This window comes from Dreissena polymorpha, chromosome 5, assembly GCF_020536995.1.
Source record: "Dreissena polymorpha isolate Duluth1 chromosome 5, UMN_Dpol_1.0, whole genome shotgun sequence".
In the NCBI taxonomy this organism is placed as follows: Eukaryota; Metazoa; Mollusca; class Bivalvia; order Myida; family Dreissenidae; genus Dreissena; species Dreissena polymorpha.
The window spans coordinates 92,263,238-92,281,902 of record NC_068359.1 but is presented as its reverse complement, the minus strand read 5'-3'; the positions used below and the strand labels follow the sequence as shown (position 1 = coordinate 92,281,902).

Here is an 18,665-nt window from a genome sequence, read left to right as displayed (position 1 = left end):
GTGAATAATAGTGTGGTAACTTACATATAAATTATATAATTTTGTTTTTGCTCCACTTAATGTGACTTTTCATTACAACTTTTTTCATTTGTTTGAATAACATAATATTTTTTTTTAAATAAAAGTTGCTGGTTTATTTACACAGCTTGAAATACAGTATTTAAACTAATTACTTGCTATGTATCAAGTTATTACCCTATAAATAAATTCGTCATAGGGAGAGTGGACACTGATAAGCTTGGACCCCAATGAAATAATTATACCATGACATCATCTCATCTTTCCCTATAATCCTGTCTGGCCGCCAACCAACTTCCTCCAGGCATATTGGTTCTGGTCGAGTCTCTAAGGTCGGTGTTGTCTGTAAAGTGTTGATATGCTGTTTGGCATTTTTGTAGCAATAAGGGTCTTAGGGTATCAAACCCTATGCCCAACTCTACTCCTTTATCAGTAGGGGCTTGGGACCGTTCTTAGCGGAGTCCATAACACACATGCCCAGCAACACAAAAATTATATGAATATGTAAATTTTTATAATATTAAATTGGTTGTGATGATTGACAAATATTTTTGTTTTTTGGTTTTCAGATTTCCACTGGATCTAAATAAAACAATATAATCCTAACAAAATGTGAAAAATTATTCAATAAAATTTTACGTTAACACACAATTCCGGGAGTATCCATTGAGTCCAACAGTAAGGATAAATGAGTTATAGGACTCATTTGCTGTCACCAATCCAAGGAGGCCCACTTTATGGTTTAGGTACAATGCCAGGAAAAACAGGAGGAACAAGTGTCTACTCCACAAGTTTTAGAAGTAGGGCAAGTTCAGGAAATAGATATCCTGAAATACACTCAACAGCTTCAAGCCGTCCAACATCAAGACCTCTTCCAAGTGGTCCTGGACCTCTCGATACTGATGGCAAGAGGTTCATACCGGATAGAAAGTATAGTTCTTCTTTAAGAAATGTCCCAGTAAAGGCAGATCATGGCCATATTACTAAAGCAGACTACACACCTATTACAGGAACTCTACCTAGGAAGTTTCTTTCATCCTTACATTCTGGGTCAAGCTCCAGCACTAGTAATGAAAATTACAACAGGAGTGTTCGTTCAAGGAGTTTAGCAACACAGGAACGGTTAAGTAATACAGACAAACTTTCGAATGACATTTCAAATATAAAGTTAAATAGTTATGATAGTAGTAGCAGTAACGGTATTAAAACATCCTCAAGAGCAAAAGGCTCTGATGATATTCTGAATCCAAGAGATCAAGAGATACTGAATACAAGAGATCGTGAGATACTGAATACAAGAGATCGTGAGTCAAGGAGAGATGCTCATGAAGTGTCAGAAAGACATAGTCGACTTTCCAATGGCTCCACATCAAATATTGAGGATAGTGTTAGTTCACGAAACAAAGACAATATTAGTCGTGCTACAAGTTTAAACAGAGATTCTTTAATTCGTAGAGATAGTGCATCAAATATAAATCATAAGCCTGTTTCAAGGCAAAGTTCCAGTAGCTCCTTGTCATCTGTAAGTATCAGTTTAGTTTATGATATTTATGTATTTTGGATTCAACATCAGTGGACAGCTATTTATGAAAAGTAAAACTATATATGTAAAAAAAACTAATTATGGTTGATGTATAACTAGTACAACAGCTTAACACCTTGCCTAATATTTATAAAGTCATTATAGCATTGTGATTTGCCTTCACATTTAGGTAAAACTGAATTATTATGTCCCAACAATCTTCAGATGCAGGGAGGCACACAGCGATTCATTCGTCTGTTCATTCATTTTTCTGAATGTACAAGATTAACCCAAACTGACACATTTTGTTTAAAATCAAATGATCATACAAAGCTTTGATACATGAATTAATTATGTTTTTGAACTCTTTCAACACACATACATTGGTTAACCCTTTACCCCATAAGAAGCAGAGTTAAGTGGCTGTTGCAACCAGCATAAAACGAGAAACAGCCTGCGAGTAATTCGCAGTCTGTTCAGGTTTTATGCTGTTTGCTGCTCATCAGTAACTATGGATTGGAAATGAAGCCTTTTAAACTTGAATTTAATAAGAAAGGTCTTTTATTAATTGTTCCTTTCTAAGGGACTACAAATGCATGAAAATGCGTATCTAAGTGGTAAAGGGTTATTTTCATTTTGATCTTGACATTTACCCTCTGTTGCACTTAGACTAATTCAGAATGTCGTAATTCTCAAGTATCCCAAAATGTTGTGTGTCGTCTAAGATCAATAATTCTCAATGTATAGCTTTGATTGATACATGCATTGATAATGTTTTTGAACACTATCAACACATCCACATGACCTGACTTCATTTTGACCTTGATATTGACCTAATTATAGGACTTTCACTTATTCAAATAGGCCAATAAATCAATACTGACAACCTTTGGAGGCATATGCCTTTTATTTCATGAAGCATTTTGTTAACATTTAAGTTTATAACATTTTCATTTAAGAGCTCTACATCTAGATATGCACATGGAGGGAAAGTTGGATTACGAAATATTGGAAATACAGTAAGTGTGCGGTCATTGTATTGTTTCTATCACTATACAATGTCCTGTTCACCTCGAGTCAAGTTTTGTATGCTATGATAAATACTTACAACTTTGATTAATACAAAACCTTGTTAAAATAATGTTAATCTTTTACAATTCATATAAGGATATACATTAATTAATTACGGTACATGTTCTAACAAATTAATTATTGCTATGGTTACTCAATTTAGTAAGTATTTAGCTGTTAAACATCTGAATAAAATAAAGGTTTTTTTCAATCTGTATTATTAATCTGGTTTTCTAATGCTGAAGTACCAAAATGGCTAAACCACTTTCTAAAAAGAAACTGGTCAAAAACTTTAAACTCTATCGGCATAGAGAACATTTTGCAAGAAAATGTGTGACAAATTTCTTGTGTGTGTGAACCTTGCAGTACATAGCTAATACACCATCAACCTCTTGCCTTGTTTCAGTGTTTCATGAACTCGGTGATTCAGTGCCTTAGTAACACACGACCTCTCCTGGAGTACTGTTTGAATGATGACTACACCCACGACAAGAACACAACCTCCAGCAAACTGAAGGGAGCATTGGTCTTAGGTAAAAAACATGACCAGTATCTACAAATCTACTTTATTGGAGACAAAATTTCTTAAATGCATTCAACATACTTAATCTTGAATATGCTTGATTTTTTAAAACAAAACAACAACAACAATTCACAATGTTCATCTTTAGTGTAAGGAATGAATTCTAACGCTCAAGTGGCAAGACATATACAACTTGCAATTTTGTATAGTATTGAAATAGTTGAGGATTACAGTCACTTGTTTACTGGAAATATATTTTACCAGATGAAAATTAAATGTTTTCAGTGACTAATGACCAACATCACAATAACTTGTCATTAAAAAAATGAATACTCTATTCTCTTTTTTTAAAGATGCATATAGGACAAAGGCAATTGTGGCAATCAGGAACAGTTCTTTGTTCTGGACTTTTAATAGTGCAGCCAATTGAATCTTAGATTTAAAAATAAAATATTTTCTGATATATTAAAAAATGAAAAACCAATATTAAAATATCATTTCAGTATTTTTTCGCATCTCTTTTAATAAAATTATTTGAACTACTATAAAAAGGTGGTGTGGTTTGAACCTACAGATTATGTGGATTTTCCCCAAAATTGTGGAGATCTGTTTAATATATTTTCTTTAATACTCTTGCTATTGTGATTCTTTTCACATGAATATAATGTAAACAAATACTTATTGCTCAGATTATAGCTCTATAAAGAGTTCATGTGTTGGAAGTATTGCAATGAATTATTATATCAAGATACAATCACATTAAATTATCTTCATTATTGCTTTCAGTGATATATATATTTCAATATTTAATGTGCTAATCAGTCAATACTCTGTAAGATCTTCAAGTACATGCTGATAATCTTATGTGAGGAAATATTAATTTATATTTATGTTAAATATTAATGTTTTATTATCCCCCGCCATAGGCGGAGGGATATTGTTTCGACGTTGTCCGTCCGTCCGTCTTTCCGTCCATCCGTCTTTCATATCTTGGAAATGCATTCGCGGATTTCATAAAAACTTGGTATGAGTATATATATTGATAAGGGGATGATGCACCCCAAATGGCATTGTACACCATCTGTTAATAACGGAGTTATGGCCCTTTGTATCTTTAAAAATGCTTTTTTGAGTGTCAAATATAACATTTTTGTGTCTAGAAGGCATATTGGCGGGGTATATCAATTCAACTAATTTGCTTGTTTTTAGCTCACCTGTCACAAAGTGACATGGTGAGCTTATGTGACCGTGTGATGTCCGGCGTCTGTATGTGCGTGTGTGCTTGTTTGTGTAGACAGTAGAGGTCACAGTTTTCTTCCAATCTTTATCAGAATGTTTATATTGATGAAATCTGGGTTGGGATTGTATTTGGGTCATCTGGGGTTAAAAACTAGGTCACTAGGTCAAAAACTAGGTCAAATAATAGAAAAACCTTGTGTAGACAATAGAGGTCGCAGTTTTCATCCAATCTTTATGAAATTTGGTCAGAATGTTTATCTTGATGAAATCTGGGTTGGTATTATATTTGGGTCATCTGGGGTCAAAAACTAGGTCACTAGGTCAAAAACTAGGTCAAATAATAGAAAACCTTGTGTAGACAGTAGAGGTCACAGTTTTCATCCAATCTTGATTAAATTGGTCAGAATGTTTGTCTTGATAAAATCTGGGTTGGGTTTGTATTTGGGTAATCTGGGGTCAAAAACTAGGTCACTAGGTAAAAAACTAGGTCAAATAATAGAGAACCTTGTGTAGACAGTAGAGGTCACATTTTTCATCCAATCTTTATGAAATTTGGTCAGAATGTTTCTCTTGATGAAATCTGGGTTGGGATTGTATTTGGGTCATCTGAGGTCAAAAACTAGGTCACTAGGTCAAATAATTGAAAAACTGTCAACAATTTGTTTGTGTAGACAGTAGAGGTCACAGTTTTCATCCAATCTTTATGAAATTTTGTCAGAATGTTTATCTTGATAAAATCTGGGTTGAGATTGTATTTGGGTCACCTGGGGTCAAAAACTAGGTCACTAGGTCAAATAATAGAAAAACCTTGTGTAGACAATAGAGGTCACAGTTTTCATCCAACCTTTATGAAATGTGGTCAGAATGTTTATCTTGATGAAATCTGGGTTGGGATTGTATTTGGTTAGTCAGGTGAGCGATTCAGGGCCATCATGGCCCTCTTGTTTTATAATACAGTGATTCAGTATACATGTAATAGAGTGGTCCAGTTAGGCCTATTAAAAAGGAAGGGCGCAGCACCCTTTTACCCCAAGGTCCCACCCTACCCCTTCAGACCCCCTGTCCCTCTATCTTATCACATTATTACAACGCAAATTTTATTTCAAGTTTCAATAAATTAACTTTTTTTTCAGTCAAAACAGTTTTATTTATTTAAAGAAACAATGTTTGAATAAAAACACATTCCTTTTAAAATCCTTGCTTGAATACTGATAACGATTTACAATTTATTGGGTAGTTCCATATTTTTTTTAATTGCTGTTTCTCACATTTAAAGTTTAAGTTATTGGTGACAGAATAACTACCGTAATCATTATCTGATATGTACTTTAAGTAATAATATCATGTTTGTATACTGGAGTATTGTCCTTGCCTATAAACCAGGCAAATGGTGCCAATTACTGCTTATTAACAATGTAGATAGTATGAGTGCAAAGAACCTTGGTCTGGTATATGGTAGATATCATTGCATTACTCAGATGGTAGCTAATCACATACTAATTTTGTGCAAAAATTGGGCATAATGCATGTGCGTAAAGTGTCATCCCAGATTAGCCTGTGCAGTCTGCACAGGCTAATCAGGGACGACACTTTCCACCTGAACTTGATTTACGGGTAGGAGGAACTTCCTTGAAACTAAAAATACCATAAAAGCGGCAAGTGTTGTCCCTGATTAGCCTGTGCGGATTACACAGGCTAATCTGGTACTACACTTTACGCACATGCATTAAGCTCAGTTTTCTCAGAACCCTACTCACATACTAATTGTTTTGATATTTGATACTTCAGCCTATGTGAACTTGATGACTTCATGCTGGAAGGAAAAGAATGCCTCTTATGTATCACCAAACAACTTTAAGACTCAGATCCAAAAATTTGCTCCCAGATTTTCAGGTTATCAGTGAGTATTCTAGTCAGTATTATGACATTTTTGTGCATGGCTCTTGATGTTACGGTAGACATTTAAAGCTAGGAGCCGCTAATTTGGTGTTTAAAAAAAAAGGTTAATACTTGTGGATTACCAATTTGAAGTGACTTATAATTATGAAAAAAGATGTTAATGGATTATTGATAGGAGCAATATTTTAGGTTTAACCATTTAAGTTAAATTTAATTGGAAAAAAGTATAATGTTTGTATTAAATTTGAAATAAAGTAACCAAGTTAAGGTTAAACGTTTATTAAATATTACAGCTATGTTGAAGTGATTTAATCTGGATTTTTATCCCCTGCAAAAGGCAGAGGGATATAGAATTTGTGTTGTCCGTCCGTCAATCATTCTGTCAATCTGTCCCTTCGTCCCTCATTCTGTCCAGCATTCTGTACATCTGTCATAAAATTTTGAAATTGGTGAGGATATCAATTCAATCAATGTGCTTGTTTTACTTTTACAACATAGTCTGGAAAGCCTCCAAGATGCAAATTGATTTTTGTAAATGAAAGGCTTTATGTTACAAATAAGTTTGTCATTTCAGACAGCAGGACTCCCAGGAGTTTCTGCGCTATCTTCTGGAAGGACTCCATGAGGACGTGAACAGGGTCACACAGCGACCTAAACCCCTGCAGATTGATGACAACAAACATTACAAGTATGTTACCTAGTCTCTGCAGGTTTACTTGTCAATATACCTGTAATCTGTGAATGTACCAAAAAGCCATATATAATAACCTTTATGAAATTATTGGTAAACTATTCATGTTCTGATAATGTAAGTATGCCCCTCTTAGAAGAAGTGCAAGTATATGACGTGTACTTGGAATGAAAGGAAGACGTCTTTGGCTTGTGAGGTCATCAGCTGGTTGAAGTTCAAGGTGACGGGCTTGTTACTTGAAATGATAACATGTACAATGGTCAGTTTGAGTATTGTTCATACCTATAATAACAACCCAAAAGCACACTTACAATTATGATAAAACACTATACACTATATTCTCTAATTATTTGATGCCATCAGTACCGGTAAATGTGTTCAACTCTTAAATCCTCTTTGACATGGTGTTTACACAACAGCTGTGCCAGCCTGTTTAATTAAGCATATAGTTTAAAATCAATTACATATCAATATGTTTTTATATCTCTGTTATAACTGCATAGAAACTTTAATCAGGCTTTGATCACTCTTTTATATTTATTCTCTTCTGCCGCATGGCTAATAAACTTTAAACATCTCTGAAGACACATTACATTCACTAGAGCTTTTACTTACTAATGAACATTAACAAAGTTAACTGTATCAATTCTGCACTAGCTTTCTACAGGAAATTTCAAATGTCGGCTAAACACACAGTGTATTTTCCTCTCATTAGTGAGATTGATTTCAACAAAAAACACATTGTGTTTGTATTTTGTTTGATAATAATGTCTTTCGTGTCTTGGGGATAATTATTGTAGGATCTTAAATTTGTAGATTGGTCTTTCCACGTCATCAAAATTCACTTGCATGCAAGTTTGGTGGTTTTAAATTAGTTTTTGTTTAATTTTCTTTAAGTGATATATTTTTATTGAAAATGCCAGATGCTTTTGGGATTGGAATCAGTATTGCTGCTTCAACATTACTAGATTATCCTGGTCATAGGCTCTCATTTATAACTTAGCATCCAATATTGTCTCGCACAACGATGGGTGAATAAAGTTTAATCAAAAATTCACTGTCTTCCTATATGTTCTATTGTGACACTGCAGACAACTGATAATGTGATTGAACAATTACAGCTAATTAATGTTAGAAATGTTTCTTTGCCTTTTATGGAATAGAAAAGTAATTAATTTAATGCTGGTTGATCCACGTTACTTAACTTGTAATGTAGATAATGTCAGTTTATAATAATTATAATGACCAACATCATCATCACCTTTGTCTTCACTTTTTTAATCATCATGCTTATCGAATTGTGGGGCGTTTATTGAAAAGCTACTGTAATAATGCATGCCTGTGTTTTAGTGATACAGAAAAGGCTGTAGAATATTGGAACAACTACATGAGATATGATAACAGTCGGATAGTTGGTAAGTTGATCACAAGTTTACACCTTTTCAAGTCGTATTTAATATTTTAGAAAAGAAATATTGCAATTTTTGTCAAAAATATTTAATTGTTGGTATTGCATATGTATATGAGGGGCCATGTTTTGAAATTTTTAAAAAGGAAAAAAAAGTGTAGGTATTTAAAAAAATATTAAATTTGAGTAGACTGATGGACAATTTATTTGATTATCATATTTTATTTACTTTACTATATAAGCTCATAAATTATTCTAAACTTCTTACCAAAATGTGTATGTTGGTGTATTGATATGCTTGCAGAGATATTTGTGGGTCAATTGAAGAGTGAACTGAGATTTGATGAGTGTGGTCACCGCTCCACAACCTTTGACCCCTTCTGGGACCTTTCTTTGCCGGTGGCCAAGGTATGGAATCTATCTGAAATAGATTGGACAGGGGAAGATAAAGATCAAATAACAGTTTTACGAATGACATGACTGGTTGAATACATTATAAATATTAAATGTAAACATGTAGGGTTTTATTTATGTTACCAGAAAATATGTTTAGTGAGCATATTTTGTTACCCTTCTGTCCATAATGTTTTATGCTTTGGAGATTTTCTCAGTAACTTCTTATATATCTTATAAAGCATTCAAAACATCACATTTAAACTTGAAAATCTTATTTTGATCAAAGTCAAAACAGCAGAATCTTTATTTCATCTACAGGTACCGTCCGAAAGTGACCTCACAGATTGCCTGGGCTTGTTTATGAAGGCAGAGAAACTAGAAGGAAATGAAAGCCCTGTGAGTATGCTAAATATGCTGTACTTTCGGTTTTATGAAAGCCTTGCTGGTGTGCATTTGTGCAGTAAATGATTTCAAACCTATGCATATGGGTCAATATAAAACATTCTGGAAAAATGAGCTTAATGCATTTTCATAAAGTGTCATTCCAGATAAGCTGTCTGCATAGGCTAATCTGAGACAACGCTTTCCACCTACACTTGATTTTGCCAAGAAGAGACATTCTTTAAACCAAAAAATACCATAAAAGCGGAAATTGTCATCCCTAACTAGCCTGTGCAGACTGCACAGGCTGATCTAAGACAATATTTTACACACATGCATTAGGCCCAGTTATCCCAGAATGAGGCTCAAATTAATAAAAATTATTGTATGTAATCTGTTGAGTATGCTATTTTCTTCAGACATGTGCCAAATGCAAGAAGAGGAGTTCTTGTACGAAGCGGTTCTCCATTCAGAGGTTCCCACAGATATTAGTGCTGCGTATCCTTTGGCTTCTAGCTCATAACACTTGACAAGCTCATATGAGCCGTGCTCTGTGAAAAAGGGGTTTAATGCATATGCGTAAAGTGTCGTCCCAGATTAGCCCGTACAGTCCGCAGACACTTTCCGCCTAAACTGGATTTTAGTTAAGAAGAGACTTTCTTTAAACAAAAAATATTATAAAAGCGTAAAGTGTCGTCACTGATTAGCCTGTGCGGATTGCACAGGCTAATCTGGGACGACACTACGCACAAGCTTTAAACCCCTTTTTTACATAGCACGGCTCATATGAACCTCTTTCTGGGAAAACTGGGTTAATTATGTGGAAAGTGTCATACCATATCTGTGCAGTCCACACAGGCTTATCAGGGACAACATCTGTGCAGTCCACACAGGCTTATCAGGGACAACATCTGTGCAGTCCACACAGGCTTATCAGGGACAACATCTGTGCAGTCCACACAGGCTTATCAGGGACAACATCTGTGCAGTCCACACAGGCTTATCAGGGACAATATCTGTGCAGTCCACACAGGCTTATCAGGGACAACATCTGTGCAGTCCACACAGGCTTATCAGGGACTACATCTGTGCAGTCCACACAGGCTTATCAGGGACAACATCTGTGCAGTCCACACAGGCTTATCAGGGACAACATCTGTGCAGTCCACACAGGCTTATCAGGGACAACATCTGTGCAGTCCACACAGGCTTATCAGGGACAACATCTGTGCAGTCCACACAGGCTTATCAGGGACAACATCTGTGCAGTCCACACAGGCTTATCAGGGACAACATCTGTGCAGTCCACACAGGCTTATCAGGGACAACACTTTCAGCCTACACTGGATTTTAAGTCAGAAGAGATCTCCTTTAAACGAAAAATTTAATAAAAGCGGTCAGTGTCTTCCCTGATTAGCATGTGCGGACTGCACAGGATAATCTGGGATAACACTTCATTCACATGCATTGAGCCCAGTTTCCCCAGAGCAAGATCATATAGGAATGGATTACTTGACTTATACTATAGATACTTTAAAAGAAAATTTGTAATTCCTTAAAAAAAAAAGGAGAATATTGAAAGTGTATCGCCAAAAGGATGATGCGCTTGGTGGAACTGCATTAGATCAGGTTTGTAACAAAAGAAGGCTTCAAAATAAAAACAAGTCTATACCCAGTTGTCAATGGTATAGCCAAGTAAATAGCATATGTATCATGTATATTGTATACAAATTATAAGATGGTGATCATTAGATTATGCACCACCTTAGTAATGCCGAGTTGCAATCAAGTCTTAATATACATGTACAACATAATGTATAATTTATGGAAATGTTATTATGTAATTTGTCTTGACTGCCATGTGTAGATTTGAAAAGGTTCAGTCAGGAGCGGTACAGCAGGAAAATAACCACGCTGGTCAACTTTCCTATTAAGAATCTCGACCTCACAGAGTTTGCTGCAGAGAAAGGTACATGTGGATTGTAACAAATTCAATTAGTATTATGCCAGTCACATTAAAGTTGGAATATCAATAAGGTCAATAAACTTACTGTCAAAAAGTAGCATCCTTCTTATGTCAATGTGCCAAATTGTTCCTTCATATTGCAAGTAACTGCACTGCTGCAAACATATATAATTATGTACTTAAACATCTAGGTAAGCTCCTCAGTAAATTGATTTTATGTAATCTGTGTGAAGTGCTTGTGAAGAAAAATGGATTTTGGCATGTGCTATCTATAGATTTTTTTCAAAGTTGAAATGGGGGTAAGACAGAGTACATTAGAATAGTTAATTTCAAAATCTCAGTTCAATCTTTTTGTCACTTTATTAGAGTTAGGTCATTGATATTCCAAAGATAAATTATTTAATCTTGTAATAAAAAAATGTAGTTTGGAGGAAATTATTCAACAAATCCACTTTTGAGTATGTCATTGTTTGCTACTTTTTCCTTGAGACAATATTGCTTGGTAGGTACAATTACAGATGAGCACTTACATTATTTATGACAATTTTATATCAGATATCAGAATTAAATGTAAATTATTTTTATTTCATCTTATATTTGATTAAAATATAACTTGATATTACTTGACTCAAACATGACTTCTCGCTATCCTGTAGAATTGTCTTTGTTGTTTTATATGTTATCGTTATAACATTGTTAAATAGATTCTAAATGCTGTAATCCAATTGTCCTAGACCTTTTCATGTATTGATACTTTGCTTAACAATTTATGAAATTAAATACTGATCACATTTTTGTGCTTTCATATATGTTACTCTGTTTTGAACATGTACACTCATGGACTGTATGTCTATTGTATATTGAATGAACCAAACCATCATTGATATAAATGAAGTGACTCACCACTATTGTATGTTTGTCACCAGCAAAATGTTTAATTGAGCCGTGTTCTGAGAAAATTGGGCTTAATGCATGTGCGTAAAGTGTCAACGCAGATTAGCATGTGCAGGCCACACAGGCTAATCAGGGATGACACTTTCTGCTTTTATGGTATTTTTAGTTTCAAGGAACTCACTCCTTAATGAAAATCCCGCTTAGGCGGAAAGTGTTGTCCCTAATAAGCCTGTGCAGACTGCACAGGCTAATCTGGGATGACACTTTACGCACATATATTAGGATCAGTTTTCTCAGAACAAGGCTCAATTTGTGCCTTGCTCTAAAAAAATGGGGTTTAATGCATATGCTTAAAGTGCAGCCCCATATTAGCCTGTGCAGTCTCAAAGGCTGATAAGGGCAGACTCTTTCTGCCTTAACTGTTTTGTTTTGCTAAGAGATACTGTCTTGTAACAAAAAATGTGATAACAGGGGAAAGTGTTGTTTTTTATCAGCCTGTGTCAACTGCACAGGCTAATCTGGGAAAACACTTCACACATGCATTAAGCCCCATTTTCCCAGAGCCCTGCTCATTTCTTCTGTACTATATCAACTGAAGGTTGTGGTATTTCTACAGGCCAGCAGCCAGTGTACAATCTGTATGCTGTCAGTGAGCACTCTGGGACTACCTACGGTGGACATTATACTGCGAAATGCAAACATCCCTACTCAGGAGAGTGGAATAGCTTTAATGATACTCAGTAAGTGAAAATACAATAATTGGTGCTGTTGTTGCCATTGACTAAGCAACTTTGTTGGTTTATATACCATGCATTCAATTTTAGAATTAGATATCAAGAATAGGATTGGCCTCTATGTCTCTATATATTGATATTTAATTGAACGTTGCTTGCCAATTAGTAGGTAAGAATAATAAATCTTTGTTTGTAGAAGGAGTATTGTAAAAATATCTTTATTTTATACAGCGATTATTTACGAAATTCTTATACAGATGAACAAAAAAAAATTGTCAATCAAAAGTGTTTATGTTACATTTACTAATTGTTTATACTTTAATATAATGGTTTCTTGAAATTGTGAAGTTTTCTAAAATTGTGTATGTGAATATATGCCCATTTGAAGAGATGAGCATGAAACTGACATATGATATCACTTTTGTTAAGTTATGTGGATACATAATCAACCCTTTATTTATGTCTTGCCCAATAATTTGCTTATGGTTAGTGCTGAAGTGAAAATTATGTATGCTTAGCAATCAGGCAGTCCTAGTTAAAATTGCCGAGATCATTACCAATAATATGTTTTCCCCCAATAGTTCTGGTTCTGCGAGGGGAACATGCTCATAAAAATGTTTCAATAAGCCATCAGCTTAGTATTCAATCAAGTACACTTAAATAGATTACAACCTGGGTTGGTGATAAGAAAACTTAATTTGCAGCCTAAATACATTTCAATAAGAAATGGCAACCTCAGATAGTTTGAAAATCTGTTTTATTGGATTGCAAATTATGTAACTTAAGTGGCAAATAAGACATTTTAGTAGCCAATTAGAGATTTTAGTACCCATTGGCTGTTTTTAATATTGGTTGCGCTAATGTGTTTAACCTTAATAACTCATATACGCACTTTGAAGAGTTTGTAGTCCCTTAAGAAAGTAAAATTAAATTAAAAATATGTTTTCTACATTTAAGTTTTAAAGCCTTCACATCTAATGAGCAGCAAACAGCATAAAACCTGAACAGTCTGTGAGTTACTTCCAGGCTGTTCAGGTTTAATGCTGGTTGCATATAGCCATTTTCACTAAGCTTCTGAGTTTGAAAGGGTTAAGCTACATTATGGTGTTGCTGTGTTTCAGTGTGAGCTCCTGTGGAGCCAATCAGGCTATTTCCTCCGAGGCATACGTATTGTTCTACGAGTTGGTTAGCAGTGCATCCTCCCGGCTGTAGATCCCATGAGGACGAGTCTAGCTAGTCACTTTGCCATGTGTCACCTCTGTGATTACTTTGCACAGCTGTTTTAGTGGTACTTTCTTAAGGAGATTTTGATCCAATTCTGAACTGATTCCCCAGTTGATATATCAAAATTGATATACACAAAATTGTGTTGGTGATACATGTTCTTTTGTGAACACCAGTAATTGATGTACATGTATACATAATTGGACAATAAAAATGCAAAATTTTATTGGACCCTATCTCTTACTTCTAAAAAACAACTGAAACTACGAGATTGTTTACTAATAACATGAAGAGGAACAACATTTATTTCATTTGTTAGTTAGACATTTGGCCAGTTATAAATAGAATGTTATACTTTAAGTCAGTTTTTATAGTCAAACAGCATTCTGTATTTATTATTTTACTTGTTGTATGCATTGATATTAGTTTTGCATGTTGAAAAAACATAAGTTAAAAATATAATTAAAATAAGGATTATGGTTGTGTTTTCTTATTCAAGTTTTGTTATGACTTTATGACAGTAAAATTATAATGAAAATTGGATTGTTACATTTTGCATACATTTGTGTTTATGTATTTTATTCAGTTAAATTTTGCAATAGTATTATTTTGGTAATTAACATTTTGTCAAATAATGATTGATATATAATAAACAAATCAAATTGTGTTTCCTTGTATCACCTTACATGATTTTAAATTATCTGATTTATGTTGGCAACAACACATGAATTGTTTGTATACTTTCAAAATGTTTTTACACTTCTCATTTTTGACAGAATTTATTATTAATTTGTGATGTATGACCATTTAATTATAAACTATATCTATTAAATATGTTTTTAATGTTTTAATATTTAGAAGTTTCCATACTGTAATTAGTTTATGAGTGAAGATGGTAATCTATCTAGATGATAAAACAGTGAGCATCTGAAAACTTGAAATAAACTTTCATTAACTCATTTTCACTTGAATTTAGTAGCAGTAGCACATGTAGGTAGTGCTGGCGTTTAATCACAACACAAAATTAGCCAGAGTTTAAATTAGTTGTTGATTGGCAAATAATCACAATCATTTTGATTCGTACATAAGCTGAGTTATATATGAGTCGCGTTCTGAGAAAACTGGGCATAATGCATGTGCGTAAAGTGTCGTCACAGATTTGCCTGTGCAGTTCGTACAGGCTAATCAGGGACGACACTTTCCGTCTAAATTGGATTTTTGCTAAAAAAAGACTTCATTTAAACAAAAAATGTCATAAAGCAGACAGTGTCGTCCCTGATTATCCTGTGTGGATTGCACAGGCTAATATCAGACAACAATTTACGCCCATGCATTATGCCCAGTTTTCTCAGAACAAGACTCATATATTTGCAAAGATTCCGCGAAACATCAGAAGCGCCTGTCAGACATTAATGGAATTAGAATATTGTCAGACATCTGCGTTATCTGTCAAACATGCTGGCTGGGTACATTGGGCACTTTTGGAATTTCTTGTCAGACATGGAATCTGACAGCGCCCAAATGTCAGACATTGTGTTTTTAGCTCAGCTGTTTTCGGAGAAAACCTGAGTTATTGTCATAGCCAGCTTGTTGTCCGCCATCAGCCGTCTACCTTAGGCGCCATGCTAAAACCTTAACATTGCTCTAAAATCAAAGTGCTTCCACCTTCAACTTTGAAACTTCATATGTAGATGCACCTTGATGAGTTCTACACGCCCCACCCAGTTTTGGGTCACTAGGTCAAAATTCAAGGTCACTGTGACCTCTAAAAAAAAAAGAAAAAAATCTGACAAGCTTTCGCAGTCGAGCGTTTGCACCTGTTATGCGGTGCTCTTGTTTTAAATTGTCTTACTGACTTATTTCATGCAGTTTGAACATAATTTTGCTGTTCTATGCATGGATAAGGACCTCATTTACATTGTTTGAGCTGTGCTCTGGGAAAACTGGGCTTAATGCATGTGCAGTCTGCAAAGGCTAATCAGGGACAACACTATTTGCTTTCATGGAGTTTTTCATTCAAAAGATGGCTTTTCTAAGGCTGTTTTTTCCTGAGACCAGCACATTTGTAGTTGTTTTGTACGGTAATCCTTTGAATGGTCAAGTGTATATTTTTCGATGAATTATGTACTTAATTTTTTGTATGCTATTTAATTCATAATTGAAAGCCACAGGGTGATAAGGCTGTCTGTGAAAATTAAGTATTAAACCCATTATATGCCACACTATTTTGACAACGAATATGTGTTTTTTGTTGGCTGGTCATTTTATTTAATAAGATCATGATCTTTTCGATATTACTATTTCCAAATATTGATATGCATAGCTTTAAACAAAAGTCTTGTCATGTGCTTTTCTGGGCTCAATATTTTGCATGTTCTTGTAAATTAAGCTTGACATAGAACAGTGGGTTGCATGCCGAATGCTGGATGTGAGTTCACTGTCCAGCCTGACCACGTAACTTTGGTGGGGTTCGGTGTAGAAAAATTTACACAGCCATTCTCCATCAATAACTCTGGTTCATGCAGGTCAGTTGTGTATCACAGCTATGAATATGCACTTTTATATACTCTTAGATAAGTGCACATTTCCTTGGAAATTTCCTTGGAAAAGGAAAAACTTACCACAGTGATATAGCGGAAATGCTATTCAAAATGGAAAACATTAGAAAATGAGAATGCTTAGTTACTGCATCATCATTACACTGAAAGCTGCTATTTTTATTCTGCTTTTAACACTAAACAACTGTCTGTTTAGCACAGTTGTTGGTACATGCAATTCTCACTTTTACATTTTGGAGGCATGTGAGCTTGTATGATGGTCACCATACCGTACAGTTGGGGTTCTTGCGGGTACTTCGAGTACACACAATACAAGCCCTTGCCAGAAATTGAATATCTTTCAATAAAAACTAAATACAAACATGTAGCTGGAAATTGCAGCTATAATTTGAAATTGGTCCCAACTTTTGAGAGTCTAGTATGTTAATAAGGTAGGATGGCTTGGGCACACTCGGGATCTTCTCAACATGCAGCCTCGGATGCGGATGGACCTAATAAACTTCAAAATACACACACTTATACACACACTAGCACAAAAACACTCTGAAAATATGAACATATAGATTTATTTTCTTTGTAAAAGCAAAGTTGTCTCTAAGTTTAAGTTATAAGTTTATGTCACCCTCATGTTGAACATATTCATACATTATTTATTGTTGATTTGTTAAACATCATTTTTATGGTTGAACTTGTTGCTTGTACATATGAGTGTTGTTTGATGTGTATATTCGGTACTTACGCCATGCTTTTTGCACGGAGAGTTAATTGTTATGTTTGAGCTAAAAAAGAGCTAGTTGTGATATTGAAATTCATATTTGCATGTGTTATTTAAATTAACATTTGTATTTATGAGCATTTTATTATATATACACATTTTCAATGTTAATGCTATTGTTTACACTTGTACTCCTGCTGGTACACATGTTAAGTCTAGAAAATAGAAGTTAACACACATTGTTATGTAAAATATATATTTATAGAACTTTTAATTTAATTTTTACCTTCCCCCCCCCCCTTCAAATAAGAGGGTTTTTTTTTTTTTGCTGGATGTCGGTCAGTCAGTCTGTTGGTAGACTAGTTCGTTTCCGATCAATAAACTGTGACGGAATGACCAATTGACTTGATACTTCCCATGTGCATTGGCCTTTGCCAGTAGATGACCCCTATTAAAATTGGGGTCACTATGTCAAAGGTCAAGGTCACTGTCACACTAAGACTGAAAATAGCTTGATACTTCCCATGTGCATTGGGCAGAAGATGGCCCCTATTGAAATTGAGGTCACTAGGTATAAGTCACTGTCACTCTAAATGTTAAATTGTTTCATGCATAGACCTTGAACAGTAGATAATCCCTATTGAAGTTTAGGTCAATGATGAAAGTCACTGTGACATTGAATGTGAAAATCTTGTCCGATTGATAACTCGTGAGCGGAGCGACCGATTAGTCACACTTATATGATAAGATTAACTTTTATGGTCAGTTTTGTTGCAACAAATCTTGTGTCAAGGCCCTGTTTTGTGGGGTATCTGTCTCTTGTACACACTGTGTCTTTTTGTATCAAAATAGAAGTGAATGCACATAAGTGGATAATTTCATTTTGGAATTTCATCAACGTTATATTTTGACTATATTATTCTCTGATGGTTCCTATATTTCGGTTCGATAGAGGGGATCGGAAACTATGACCTTGAATTTATTCAATAACGAAATTGGTATAAAAAATGACTGATCACAATGTATGATGCGCACCTTTGAAGAGGCCATCGCTTAAAAGTTAAAAAGACTTGTTTCACATCTTTGCTAGTGTAATGCCCCCCTTCAAAGAATGATGGGTATTGCATGATTTGTATGTTTGTGTGCCCATCAGATTTTTGTATGTCCAAAAGAAAATTACCTACCCAGCCATAACATATTTTGATGGATTTTTAAATAAATTGGCACACAGATTAACTATCATATTATGACGTTAAGAGTATTACACCCATGTCCTCAAAGGTCAAGGTAACACTTCCAGGTCAAAGATCAAAACTTGCCATAAAACAGCTGAAAGTTCCTGGCTCAGCCAAAACTTAGCAATAAATTGTTGGATTAATTAAGAAATAACTTGGCACAAATGTACTTGATTAAAAGAAGGCATGTT

The 18,665-nt window shown here is 34.7% G+C and overlaps 1 protein-coding gene across 3 annotated transcripts in view; it reads left to right on the top strand.

Moving 5' to 3' along the window:
* Window positions 1–14,192, top strand: part of LOC127881959 (ubiquitin carboxyl-terminal hydrolase 2-like) — a 14,875-nt gene extending 683 nt beyond the window's left edge. For all 3 annotated transcript variants that reach the window (XM_052430235.1, XM_052430236.1, XM_052430234.1), the window contains exons 2-13: window positions 588–1,540; window positions 2,500–2,559; window positions 3,018–3,144; window positions 6,162–6,273; window positions 6,847–6,960; window positions 8,314–8,378; window positions 8,676–8,779; window positions 9,086–9,163; window positions 9,568–9,646; window positions 11,016–11,117; window positions 12,625–12,748; window positions 13,864–14,192. In XM_052430235.1, coding sequence (XP_052286195.1) covers window positions 707–1,540; window positions 2,500–2,559; window positions 3,018–3,144; window positions 6,162–6,273; window positions 6,847–6,960; window positions 8,314–8,378; window positions 8,676–8,779; window positions 9,086–9,163; window positions 9,568–9,646; window positions 11,016–11,117; window positions 12,625–12,748; window positions 13,864–13,954 — 1,890 coding nt within the window. In that variant the 5' untranslated portion in view covers window positions 588–706 and the 3' untranslated portion in view covers window positions 13,955–14,192. The remainder of the gene's footprint in view (window positions 1–587; window positions 1,541–2,499; window positions 2,560–3,017; window positions 3,145–6,161; window positions 6,274–6,846; window positions 6,961–8,313; window positions 8,379–8,675; window positions 8,780–9,085; window positions 9,164–9,567; window positions 9,647–11,015; window positions 11,118–12,624; window positions 12,749–13,863) is intronic.
* The last annotated feature ends 4,473 nt before the right edge of the window (window positions 14,193–18,665 follow it).